The 13,588-nt window shown below is 41.8% G+C and overlaps 1 protein-coding gene across 6 annotated transcripts in view; it reads left to right on the top strand.

The window, feature by feature from the left end:
- Positions 1-13,588, top strand: part of ENOX1 (ecto-NOX disulfide-thiol exchanger 1) — a 536,222-nt gene that overhangs the window by 368,881 nt on the left and 153,753 nt on the right. For all 6 annotated transcript variants that reach the window (XM_050948778.1, XM_050948788.1, XM_050948749.1 and 3 more), the window contains 3 exons: positions 1,132-1,305; positions 3,464-3,670; positions 11,871-12,104. In XM_050948778.1, coding sequence (XP_050804735.1) covers positions 1,132-1,305; positions 3,464-3,670; positions 11,871-12,104 — 615 coding nt within the window. The remainder of the gene's footprint in view (positions 1-1,131; positions 1,306-3,463; positions 3,671-11,870; positions 12,105-13,588) is intronic.

Below are 13,588 nucleotides of genomic sequence, written 5' to 3'. Positions count from 1 at the left end.
AAATTTGCCAGTTTGTACCCTCAAAAAAAGATAGTTTCTCTCTTTGTTCAAAGCACACTCCCAAGCTGCTGAACTAACTCCTGACTTTGCATGCATCGTTAAATACTTCGCAATCGCTATCCAGAAAGCTCTGCAGAAAACCTGTGGACAACCCAAGTAACTCACTTTTCTTTTAAATAATTGATGACATCAAATAGCAGCAGTGTTGTGCCAACAAAGAGATCGCTCTCTCAAAATGTTTTATTTATTGTGCCTCAAGAAACCAAAAAACATGTTTCTAACAAATGGGAATTTAAAAAATTGACCATGTTCATCTAAAACATCTGCTTATTCTAATTCAGAATGCCATGGGTCTGGTGCTATAAAATCCTACTAAATTTCAGATTTAAACAATATGTATGTAATGTTTGGCAAAGAGATTTGGGGAAGGGTGTATGAAAACCAAGTATGCATTTCATATGAATTTACTTAAGGGGACTATACGTATGTATTTAATAATAGGTGTGTTTAAGAGAATTTACTAAACCAGCTAAATATCAGCTTGAGAATAAGTTAATTCTCTGCCTCAAACAAGACCTTATTAGGTGCAGTAGCAACTTTAGTTTCCAAGAAAAAAACACTTGGAATTTTTGTCAGGCCAGACTTATATAAAACACACTTAGAAGTGGAGCTTTTTCCGTGGTGTTCATAAATCAAGGTCACTTGTGTGAGAAGACTAAAGTTTTGTTAAAACTGGCAATTAGATATAGAGGGCATATCAGTGCTAAATGATATTCTTCCCACATTCTGGGTCAGAAGGCAATGTAAACAACACAGAGGCATTATAAAACAGAAAATTGCATTCCAGATAATAACAGAGCTTCATGGTGCATGGTTTTACACGTTAATGTGCCGTGTTGCACTCAGTCATATTAATATTTTAAATTATATAACATTTCCTCCTTTATGCATAGTTTTAATTTGTTTTCAGTGGGCTGGCTGGCTGAAATGCAGCCTTTTTTTTTCTTTTTCCTTTTTTTATCCAGTGATACCTAGAGAAAAAGCCTAGAGCAAAACCGTCTGTGCAGGAAAATGGAATCAAGAAGTAGTTTCAAGATTTATAAGCCAAGGTTTTATGTGATGTATTTACAGATTCAATCTGTGTACCAGGCTTTGATCCAAGCCTCAGCATGATGACTGGAATAACTCCAATTAACCCGATGATACCAGGCATGGGGTTAGTACCGCCGCCGCCACCAACAGATGTGCCTGTAGTCAAAGAAATAATTCACTGCAAAAGCTGTACACTCTTCCCTCCAAACCCAAGTAAGTGGATCTGATGAAAGAATGCTTGGCAATCTTGTTTTCTTAATATTTTGCATAAAATGTTTCTAGGTGCCAACAATATTTGAGCACATTTTCTTTATAAATACAAAAGGAACCACAGTGGCATGTATTGAAGAAATAGAACTGATTTAATAAAGTTAATAATTTTTGGATATGCGCTGGTAACTAAAATGTTTCCAACCAAATTGTATGTAAGTGTTGCGTGTATGCAGTGTAGTAGCATATTAGAACATGTTAATTCATCTTTACAAATACAATGGCAAACATAGGAATACGTTTTGTAAGAAAAGAAAGTGAATTAATCTAACAAAGCTGAAACAGACTGGAAGTCTCACTTAGTTTTAATAAGCCATTCCCCTCTGTGTTTCTTTTTCATTTCTGTCACTCATTCAAATCCAGCACAAGTCAGTAGCGAAGGAAAATTGTCACTGTTCAATGATTATTCACTGACCCTTATGAACTGTGTGTGGTGCTCTTAGTCTAGTTCCCAGGATCAGGTGTCCACATCACAAAAACAGCACACAGATGGGGCACCTTTGAGATTGACAGTCTCAGAAGAGAGACTTCAGTGAGAATGAGCATAAAGACTCACCTATTGCCTCACCCCCTACTAGGGTTCCCTCTGAGTTATGGGGAAGGTGGGTTGGTAAGGAGATACTGGGAAGCTTACATAACGGTCACCCACTCTGTACCTCTTCTGGGATAGACTGTGCGAAGTGCCCACCTGCTGTAGTAAGTGGTGATGAGCTGAGCTGCCCACAGAGAGCACTTGGGAACTCCCCAGGGTACAGGAGGATTGCCATGGCATACAGCATAGTTGCCCCAGGCTGGTGGCCAAATCTGGGGCTTGACATGTAGAGAGGGCAAATCTACAGCTCCATCTCCCTGCCCTTTTACAGCACCATATTTGCCCTGGGAAGCAGTCCCTATGCTCCCTTGAGTGCAGGGACTGTAATCTTCCTGGCCCTTGCATGGGCTATGCAAATGAAAGACGGACTCTTCTCACTGAGCAAGGCAGAATCTTGTGACTAAATCAGAGGACTTCAGTTCCTAGGGTCATCAGCTGATGCCTTTCACCAGCACTATGGTTAAAGAAGAAAGCAAAGCAAACAGAATTTTGCTCTGTGTTTGTACTGTGCCTGGCCCCTTGTTTAAGCAAACAGACTGGGTTTCAAAAACATTTAAAAGACTAACCTCACTCAACGTATTTAAGTGCCAACTAACTAATTCATATTAATCAATGTTGGCTTCTAACTGGGTTTTTTCCCCAGAAAAGTGCTCTAGTAATCTGCATATAAACAAGGTGAAACATTATGACAATGTACACTCTATCTTTTATACAGCCTCCAAAAATTTAAGTTTGCTCATTTAAATGTAAATGATGATTTTTTTTTAAAGTCGCCTCATCCTGTGGTGTTTCACAGCCAACTGAGTATTCTTTGTGCTGTTAGGTTATCCTTCCCTTGCTCTAGCCTCTGTTCTATTATCTGGCAACAAGACAAAGTAGATAACGGGCAGAGGGTTTTCATCATGTTGTCATTGCATCGTGTTTCCCACTCTGTTTTGCTGTTTGCTATGCTTCTGTATTACAAAAGAGGAATTAAATTATGCAAAGACTGGGTAACATCTTCTAACCTGAGTGCCTGAAGTTAGGCTCCCGTGTCCATATGCAGGCACCTAAACAAATGTGGCCTGATTTTCATCACCCATCGATTTGAGTTGGTGTTGTGTACAAAATTAGAGATGAGCCAATGTGGCTGAGTTCAGACCAAGCTCAGATTTACACTAGAGCATAGGGTTTGTGTCTGAGGTCGTGTCAGCACTAAGCTTCCTCTCAGCCAAAGTACCACAGACTTTTCTTGTGGGATTTCAATTGAATCCAAATAGGAAAATAAACCCCTTTGGGTTCTGGATCTGACCTGGACAGCAAATGATAATGGCAGGGATTTGACTGTGAAACCATCAGTCAAAACAGGGATCCAGTTTTGGCCAATCCCTAAAATATTTAATTGTCTCTCCCAAATAAATTGCTATTCAGAATAATTTTTAGTGCATAAAATTGATTACAGGGCTGATTGAGATGACTGGATAAAAAGACAAAGCCTTGTGTTCCAGTGTGATTTTTGTTTTTACTTAGATCTTCCACCACCTTCCACAAGAGAGAGACCTCCTGGGTGTAAGACTGTGTTTGTTGGAGGTTTACCAGAAAATGCTACTGAGGAAATTATTCAGGAAGTCTTTGAGCAGTGTGGAGATATTACAGCTATTCGGAAAAGCAAGAAGAATTTTTGTCACATTCGTTTTGCAGAGGAGTTCATGGTTGATAAAGCCATTTACCTTTCTGGTACTTTACATTCTTTAATAGATTTTCTGTGCTTCTCATTTGTATTTTATGATGCTAATGTGTGCTTATTTTCTTAACCTTTATCTCAGTGAGTGTTGCTTGAGCTCAGCAGCTTTGGCTAGGAGTGGTAATGGTGCAACTCCATATTTTCCTGCGCTCACCAAGACTAGTGTGTGATTCAGTGAATTTTACCTATCCTGGAGCAATTTCCCACAATCCCTGACAATTATTTTCAGTTTTATGCAGGTTTATATGGTTTTTACTCTTACGTTGGGGTAGGGGGGTGGGAATGGAGGGCCCTGGAGCAGGATTGCTGCAGTATTTCAGTGCTGGTTTCTATGACAAGCACTGGCAGTTTCACTGGCATATTTTTATGCATTCTGCAGTGTGGCCTGAAAGGATTCTACCTTCTTAAGCACATTATAGGTCTGATTCTGATACCCATACACATACAGAGTAACACCTTTCTCCACAAAAAGTCCCATTGACTTTGATGGGAATATCTGTTCAATAAAGTACTACTCCTCTTGAGAAAATCTGACCTAGTATAGTGTTGGGGATGTTCCTTAAGATCTCCACCAACTACCATTTTTTAAAACAAAAATCAAGTTTCATGCCTTTAAACTTGGGTGAATGTTAAATTGTGACTTGGAAAAACCTCACTTACAAAGAGGCAGCCACTCTTTCATTAAAAAAAAATATTGTTTTTTCAATTTCCTGTCTTTGGAGCTCAGAGATGTGAAATTATTTTTTAAAGAAATTTTAAAAGCCTTTTTTTAAGTTTCTCCAAATTGTCCTCTCTTCCTTCCCTCCTTCCTTTTTTTACCCCATTTCTTCACTCCTATCCCCATCTCTTTTTCCCATCCCACTCCAGTTTCAACTTTCTTCCTTCCCATCTCTCATTATTATTGTTGTGTTTATTTATTATTTCTACATCCCTAGAGTTTGTGTAGCACTTTACAGACAAATTAAACAAAGCTCAGGTCCCAGCTTAGAGCAACTTATCTACATCTGCAAATTTGACACCATCAGCTCAGGATTGAACAAAGACTGTGAATGGCTTGCCAATTACAGAACCAGTTTCTCCTCTCTTGGTTTTCACACCTCAACTGCTAGAACAGGGCCTCATCCTCCCTGATTGAACTGACCTCGTTATCTCCAGCTTGCTTGCTAGCACACTTATATATACCTGCCCCTGGATATTTCCATTACATGCATCTGAGGAAGTGGGTATTCACCCACGAAAGCTCATGCTCCAAAACGTCTGTTAGTCTATAAGGTGCCACAGGATTCTTTGCTGCTTATCTACAGAGGTATTAATCACCTGCAATTCATAGTATAAGTCGTGGTTGCTTTGTGTTTCTTAGGAGGAGGTCCTAAATTGGACATAAGCCCCCCAAAATGAACAAAACAGTGCAAAGAGTAAGGGAGTGGAAGAGAAGATCATAGAGAAACAGAAACTCTTATGCTAGATCAGAATCAAAGTCCAGTATCCTGTCTCTGGCAGTGACTGACACCAGATCCTTCAGAGAAATCCTGAGGAGGCAGATATGAGATAACTTGACCCCCAAAAAAGTTTCCTTCTGACCCCTAATAGTCAGAGATTGTCTTAAATGCCAATACATCAGATCTGCTGATTATTATATATGCAATGTATTGCTTCCTATTTTGCCAGTTTCTTTTTGATAATGTACTATAGTTAGGGGACAGTCAGGAAAGAGAGCAGCGGTGGAGGTTAAACTCCCTTTCTGCTCCCCTTTCCCCTCATTCTGTGCGTTCCAACCTCTCATGACTTTCTCCTTCCTGACTCTCCCCTTCAGTCTTCATTCCATCCTTCCCCTTCCCTCTTTCTTCACTCTTCCTTTTCACTGCTGTTTGCACAACTCTCCTCTTTACTCTCCCACCTCTGCTTTCTTCTGTTTTCCCTTCCTCCTTATCTCCATATTTTTCTCTCTCCTTATTTTCCTCTTTCGTCCTTCCTTTTGTTCCTCTGACAGAGGCTTTTTCCGTAGTGTCTCCAGCCACACTAAAGAAGGGACAGTGGGTTGGGAGTGAGGGATAGAGAAAAAGAAACCGGTGAGCATTGCGGCCGTAATCAGCTAACTTGTGCTGTCAGCCCTGATTTCCATGGAATTCTGCAGTAAACTCAGGGCCTTGACTGTTTTCCAGCACTGCAGAGAAGACGGATCATGCACTAGAGGCAGGTTTTAATTGTACTGAATGACTGTGTTTTTCTAACTGATCTTTATAGTGTTTTGAAACATAATGCATATAGAAATGGTAGAAGAAAAACATACAGTTAAAGCAATTTCCCAAGCCTATAATGTACAAAAGAGACCTACAAATAGAAGGTATAATTTATTATAACTTCACTATACTTGTTATATGAGGGAAAACCATGCCTTTGATAATTATGAGTTAGTCTGTCTAATTGGTTTTATCTGTCTATCCAATTTAATCTAATCTATCTAGGAATTTATCCCATGCTTAGTTCCATAGTAATGCAATTATAAAATCCATTAAGCAGTCTAATCGCTAGTTCTTTCCCTTCTAACTCCAAATGGATGTTTGGGGGGGTTGGGAAGAGGCATTATGTTGGGTTTTGATTGCAGGACTGCTAAACTGGACATGCGAACATTCTGCTCTGAAGGTTGAGCATTTCGCTGCCATTCTGATCTGTTATGGAAGTGAATTCCAAATAGCCATGACCAGCTGATGAGAAAGTTCTGCTTCCTGCTCTCATATGTTTCACCCTCATGACTGCGATGGTTCCATAGCTCGTGAAACTCTGAGCAATCATGGACACAAAGAGCGGGACAATATCTTAGGTTGCCAGTGCCCGGCCCTGTGGAGAACTTTGAAGATTATGGGCAAAACCTTGAATATGATTTATATCTGCTAATGGGTCCCAGTTTCTACCCAGTGCTGAGTATCCAGGCAATGTATAATGTCATTTTTAAACTCCCACTCAATGCTCATGCCCCTAGGCCCTCTCTTTTGGATGTCCAAGTCCAGGTGTTTCTCTCCCTGTCTTCAGGGCATTCACTGGCCAGCTCCCTGCTCAGTAACACCCAATTACAAAAGGTAAGTCTTGGTGCATATACTAGATGTGTAACATGGAAAGACTGTTTTTTATTTTTACTGCATAATAATTGATTTTTCCTGGTGCTGCTCTTTTAAAGTTAGGCTTCTGGTGAGTGACCAAAATCCCTTCCTCTGTCTGTGTGTGAGAAACGGAGACTTAAAATGACATATTCTGCATGCAGTTAATGCTAGCTGCTGTTCCAGGCACCTAAGTGGGAAGAGGTTGTGTGAGTGAAATTCATTTCTCTTCCAGGAGGAGGTCTGAAAAGGGTGTGAGGGGTGCTATTATCTGTGCAAATACCTTTGAACACTGTTAAGAGCATAAAATAATGGAAGATAGCAGGTGTTCAGACTTCTCTATAACTCACCGCTGCCATGCAGACTGACTTTCAGGGGGCTCTGTAAACAAAGCAGAGTCTGACAGACACATACACACACACCACCCAGTGTATGGTCATGCCAGCCACACACCTATCTGAGTTTATGTCAATCCAGGTAGTACTGTCCCAATAGTCCATTTAAGGACTGCTGAAGTGCCTAGATTGACTGTGCCTAAGGAGGGCTGCTGTGACATTTGAAACAGTGGGATTAGTTTTGACATTATGACGTGGATGCTCACAAAAACTCTTTGACTGGTTGGCCAGTGGCAGCCAGAGTGGCCAAACAGTCAATCTGATTTTTAGTCATTCATGGGTGCACTCAAAACTGGCTGCCCTAAAGAGGTCTTTTGAAAATCCTCTTGTGAAGGACACCAAATCTAGGAGTGAAATGCAGATATTCTTGGCTTCCTGTGCTGTGCTCAAACTGGACCTTCCTCTCTACGCCTTTCTCTCTATCTGCTCCCAAAAGACAGGGCTGCTCTGATAAAATTCAGCTTCCCAGTTGCACACTCCAGGTTTTCGTTGGATTATATCAGCCCTCCCACTTCGCTCCTTTGTCATTGTGAGTGGGCAGAGTTTGGACATATGTAAGAACCTTACTGTCTGAAAGGCTCCAAGAGCAAGACTCTTACACATTTCAATACCTTATCTGCTCATAACAACAGAGGAGACAAGCAGAGCAGAGGGAGAGCATTCACAAGGTCACATAGAGTGAAAAACACAGCTGGGAAATCTAATTTTAGGCTCATGACCCTGGGTACTTGGGCCGTGTTCCTCAAACACGACTAATAAGGTTCTTTGGTTTTTCAAAATTAGTTAGTTGAGAAAAACATGCTGGGAGTCAATTGATTTGTCTGACATTTGTCATGGTTACAGAGCTAGCTGCACGACAGACCTCTTCTTATGCCTCTCTGAGTGCACCCCCCACTGGTAGGAGGCCTCATACCTCTACCTCCCTGGAGTGAAATCATACCATTCTCCCACTCGCAGACCAGGTCCTTGGTTACAGCAGCCAAGGAGTCCTTACCCCCAACAGGTCTGAGTGGGTTCGAGTACCTGTGGTTCTTCCTTTTGATATCTTGTGGCCAGTGGAGAATACAGTGACACTAAATGGCTTTCTTAAACTAAAGTATTGTTTAATCTTAACTGTGGGAAAATGGCAAAGTATAAGAGAAGAGTTTAAAACAGTAACAAGCTGTACACATGTTTATCTTTCCTAAAGGCTTAGGCAGGCCTGTCTTACCCTAGTCTCCTAATCTCTGGGCTCGAGGTGTCAGTTTGTTCTCCAACAGTCTCTCTCTGCCCTGTCCTTGTGGGCTGTTCTTTGTTCCAGTTTTCCTGTGGTTGCAAGCTGGAACCCCTCTCTCCTTTGCCAAGCTAGACTGTTGAGCTCAACTGGGTGTTAGAGGTAAAACGTCAAAGCAAATATCACCTTCATGGTCTCTTAGGTATCTGAAGCCATTGTCCCCTTTTCTGCATATGTGCAGTCAACCTCTAACCCTTTAACTAATCCTTTTTAATCTATACAATAACCCCCTTAACAACAATAGATAGAACATATTATAGCCCTAAGTTAGAAATTTACTCAGCGTGTCACAGCATTCACCGCTCTCCGATCAAAGCCCAGCTTTGCCCTTCCCCTTACAAAGCCCAAAGGCTGCCTTGGAACCTGTGGTATCTAGGAGGGACAGGATCAAACCTGCTCAAGGCACAGGCAGGCAGTGGCTGCTGTTCAAGTTTATGGGAAGAAAAACAGCTTCTGCCTTTTCATGTACCATACACAGGAATCCCCAATCATTGGGTCTTCATAAATGCATCAATATAGATTAATAGAGTGACTTACCTTAGGGACAGCCTAACCAGAGCCAGCGTGGAGCTCAGCTACCCAGCATACAAAGGATCCAGAGGCTCCTATTGGGCTGTTCCCCTCGTACTCTCATGAGCAGAGCTATTACAAGGGTGGGCATAGTGGGATTTGTGCAATCCTTCTGCAAAGTGGCTAATTCTACCTATTTTTCAGTGTCTCCTGTGATTGTGTGCACTGTTTACAGCTTTCTGCACTTGCTAAAATTTCCCCTGAAGCACTGGTTAAGAACTAGGAGGATTATGTTAAGATTTTCTTTCAGTCAGTAATGTATAACTTGAGAAAGGATTGTGATGATTCTCGGGGTATCCAGGGCTTTGAGTCATCTCTTTACCTCCTACCATTAGCCAGAAGGAGTCTTACCTGTGGTGACTGGGTGATAGCTACCTGCTTTTCAGCCTCTCAAGCATTCCCCTCTGGGCTGTACCACACCTGAGAAGTGCAGCCCACTTCCTAAGTCCCCTTGTGATACCCAGCCCCTGCCACTGGCTGTTCAAAGAAATCCCAGATCCTCTGCCCCCACAGGAGCAGTGTGGCCCAGTTTACCAGTTTTACCCTAAATCATAGGCGATGACTCTGTGAGCAGCTCTGTGGGAGGTGCTGACTCTTCCCCCACCTCCTTCCCTGAGTGCACCACATCCCCGCTCCTCCCCTCCCTCCCAGCGCTTCCCACCCAGCTGCCACCAAACAGCTGTTTGGCTGCTCCGGGAGGGAGAGGGAGGAGCAGGAACATGGCACGCTCAGAGGAGGAGGTGGGGAAGAGGCGGGGCTGGGGCAGGGATTTGGGGAAGGAATCAGAATAGGGGCAGGGAGGGGGAGGAGTTGGGGCAAGGATTTTCAGGAAAGGGTTGGAAAGGGGTTGGGGAAGAGGCAGGGCCTCATGGAATGGATGGAGTTAGGACGGGGCAGAGGCAAGTCGGTGCCTATACCCTAAATTACCCCAATCCTGTAGAATGCACAGCGCTTGTGAGCACTTATAATAAAACAAAAGAAGGTTTATTTAAGAAAGAATACAGGTTCCACTAGAAACAAGAGAGAGTGATGGAAACAATACAAAACAAAATCATAAAATGTGAATCAGGTCTACCCTTCTTAATAGTTACCTTCCTATCTAATACGATAGATTTTCTCCCCGAAGTTCAGTCTGTTGCAGAGCTTCACAGGAGCCACGATCTAATCTTTCACGAAACAGCCCTGCTCAACAAGCCCTGCACACTCTCCATGTTGGGATGGGATATACCAAAATAGTCTTTTGTCTTTATTAACAGATAGGGTGATATTCTGTGTGTTGCAATGTTCCTTTTTACCTTCAAGTTGTCTTTGATGGTTTTCCATTGAATTTTCTGAGATGGGGCAAGGGTAGACACTTGAACAGTACATTACATAATTGGCCAGCCAGGGAGAGGTGACAACTCCCCAGCCACCTTGAATGGGCCATTACCAGGACATAAGATCCCCTGGTGACTCACTTTCACTCCAAGTCCGTAAGGGCAAAATTTTTAGTAGAGTCATATTATTCCATAAATATTACCCATTCACGCATCTCTCACAATGATCACAAGTATTGATAACTTACAAGCTTTCAATAACAAGGAGTCCAGTGGCACCTTAGAGACTAACAGATTTATTTGGGCATAAGCTTTCATGGGTAAAAAACCTCACTTCTTCAGGTTTTTTACCCACAAAAGCTTATGCCCAAATAAATCTGTTAGTCTTTAAGGTGCCACCGGACTTCTTGTTGTTTTTGTGGATATAGATTAACACAGCTGCCCACTGATACTTGACACCATGCAGAGCTTTCAATAGAGACCTCCTGTGCAACCCTTCATATGTAGATACCATGAAAGTGATGTGCTAGGGGTAGTGAGTTTGTCAGGGCTGAGACAGGAGCTGCTTTATAAAGAGCAGTGAACACTTTGTCCATTGTCACCAAAAGGTATCTGTACAGTATCCCAAGGATTCTTAGCAAAATAGGACCTTATCCTAACAGTTCAGCTTATGTTGTTGTGCAGTATTGTCCCATCGGATTACCTTTCTTCGTTTAGCACCCAGAGGATCCTATGAAAATCAGGGCCCCATTGTGCATGGCCACTATATTAAAGAGCTTACAATCTGTTAGTTTTATCAGGTGCAGCATTGACCCATCTATGAATACATAAGACGTTACCAAAGGGACATAACAAGCACCTTTTATACATTGTCTAAAACAAGTTTGCTTCTTCTGATAAACCAGTGTACTCTATTACAATCATTTTCAGACAAAATATTGAGTATAAATGCATTTCTTCTTAGAGTGAATTTGATCATCTAGTTATATCTGCTCCCATGCTGTTAGCATATTGTGTTTGTGACTATGAAAGGTCAAAACCTGAGGTCCAGCTTCAATGCAGAGTGTGATGCATTATCCCTGGGGCTGGCAATTTCTATAACACAATTTGCTCATTTATCTCTGGCAGGGATTTTCAAGGATTTCAATCTTTTGTCCAAATCTTCTGAACCAGAACTATATGCCTGATCCAAACACTCCCAGGGTTACGTGGGCTTCAAAATCCAAACCCAGTGTAGCCGTGCAGTTTTGCAAATGACCTCTGTGCTTATAAAGGTTTGGAACCTCAAACTGGAATACCCCAATGTTTGAGGGTGTTCTAAACCTGGATCCAGATGTTGCTGGTGGTGATGTATGCTTTAGCAATACAGAAGGCTGGACGTGTAGGTGGATGTATATGTAAATAACAATTAAAAGTTTGATATGAGATGGTAGTTAGGAGATCAAGGTGGCTAGGTAAAAGCAAATGAACTTTTGATTTTTCCCCCCACTGCCTAAAAAGTATAAATAAATAAAAACTTCAACAGTTCTGCTTGTTGCTTTCAGGTTACCGCATGAGATTAGGATCTAGCACAGACAAAAAGGATTCAGGTCGCCTTCATGTTGATTTCGCTCAGGCAAGAGATGACTTTTATGAATGGGAATGCAAACAAAGAATGCTGGCCAGAGAAGAACGTCATAGGCGCAAAATGGAAGAAGACAGACTACGACCTCCCTCTCCTCCGGCAATAATGCATTATTCTGAACACGAAGCTACTTTGCTGGCTGAAAAATTGAAAGGTAATGGACATTTTTTTCCCACTGTATTATATTCTAAGAGCAGAAGCCACCCAGATGTAAGAACATTGATAAAGAAATCCCATCATAATAGTGCTGCTGATTTCTCTCTAATATGCTCTTTTATTTGTCCTCTTCCTTCATCCCTTTGCTGCTGGTGTTGCCACCATTATAATATGTACATACCTTTCAGTATGTCCCCCTCTGGCATTTTTATTTTAACAATTTAATTTAAACATTCAAAAGTCTTTTGAATGGTTTTTTTTCTGCTTTTTTACATCAAGGTATACAGTACATGAGCAGGGAATCCATGAGCAGCATATGAGATCCACCTTAGATAAGGGGAGTCTTTCATGTGACATAATTATCCATCTTGGAGAAGGCACTCTTAATGCCACAATTTCTTACATACATTGTTCACATGTAGGGACCAATTCTACAGCTCTTTCTCATGTTGAGTTGTACTGGGCTTACGCTGAACTCAACTACTGAACTACTTATGTGAGTATACTGTTCTATGCAAGTTCTTAGACTGCTCTCATCATGGAGTGCCTTTCAGTAGTTAATTAAGTGCTGTGACTCATAACTGTCACAGGTAGATCATTCTTACATCCTCTCCCCTGTAACAATCAGTTTCACACATACAGAATGGGAAGAGACTGTCTAGGAAGGAGTATGGCAGAAAGAGATCTAGGGGTCATAGTGGACCACAAGCTTAATATGAGTCAACAGTGTGATACTGTTGCAAAAAAAGCAAACGTGATTCTGGGATGCATTAACAGGTGTGTTGTAAACAAGACACGAGAAGTCATTCTTCCGCTCTACTCTGCGCTGGTTAGGCCTCAACTGGAGTATTGTGTCCAGTTCTGGGCACCGCATTTCAAGAAAGATGTGGAGAAATTGGAGAGGGTCCACAGAAGAGCAACAAGAATGATTAAAGGTCTTGAGAACATGACCTATGAAGGAAGGCTGAAGGAACTGGGTTTGTTTAGTTTGGAAAAGAGAAGACTGAGAGGGGACATGATAGCAGTTTTCAGGTATCTAAAAGGGTGTCATCAGGAGGAGGGAGAAAACTTGTTCACCTTAGCCTCCAATGATAGAACAAGAAGCAATGGGCTTAAACTGCAGCAAGGGAAATTTAGGTTGGACATTAGGAAAAAGTTCCTAACTGTCAGGGTAATTAAACACTGGAACAGATTGCCTAGGGAAGTTGTGGAATCTCCATCTCTGGAGATATTTAAGAGTAGGTTAGATAAATGTCTATCAGGGATGGTCTAGACAGTATTTGGTCCTGCCATGAGGGCAGGGGACTGGACTCGATGACCTCTCGAGGTCCCTTCCAGTCCTAGAGTCTATGAATCTATGAGTCTATGAGTCCCCAGGGGAAGAATAGTGTGTGCTGTGTAGTTGTTTGATTTTTATTTTTGTAGGGTGTTTTGTTTGTGTATATAGATATATATATACATGTGCTGAGTAAGTACTAGTCA

Source organism: Gopherus flavomarginatus, chromosome 1 (assembly GCF_025201925.1).
Source record: "Gopherus flavomarginatus isolate rGopFla2 chromosome 1, rGopFla2.mat.asm, whole genome shotgun sequence".
Taxonomy (NCBI): Eukaryota; Metazoa; Chordata; order Testudines; family Testudinidae; genus Gopherus; species Gopherus flavomarginatus.
The sequence above is the reverse complement of the archived record's forward strand: the minus strand, read 5'-3'. Positions and strand labels throughout refer to the sequence as shown.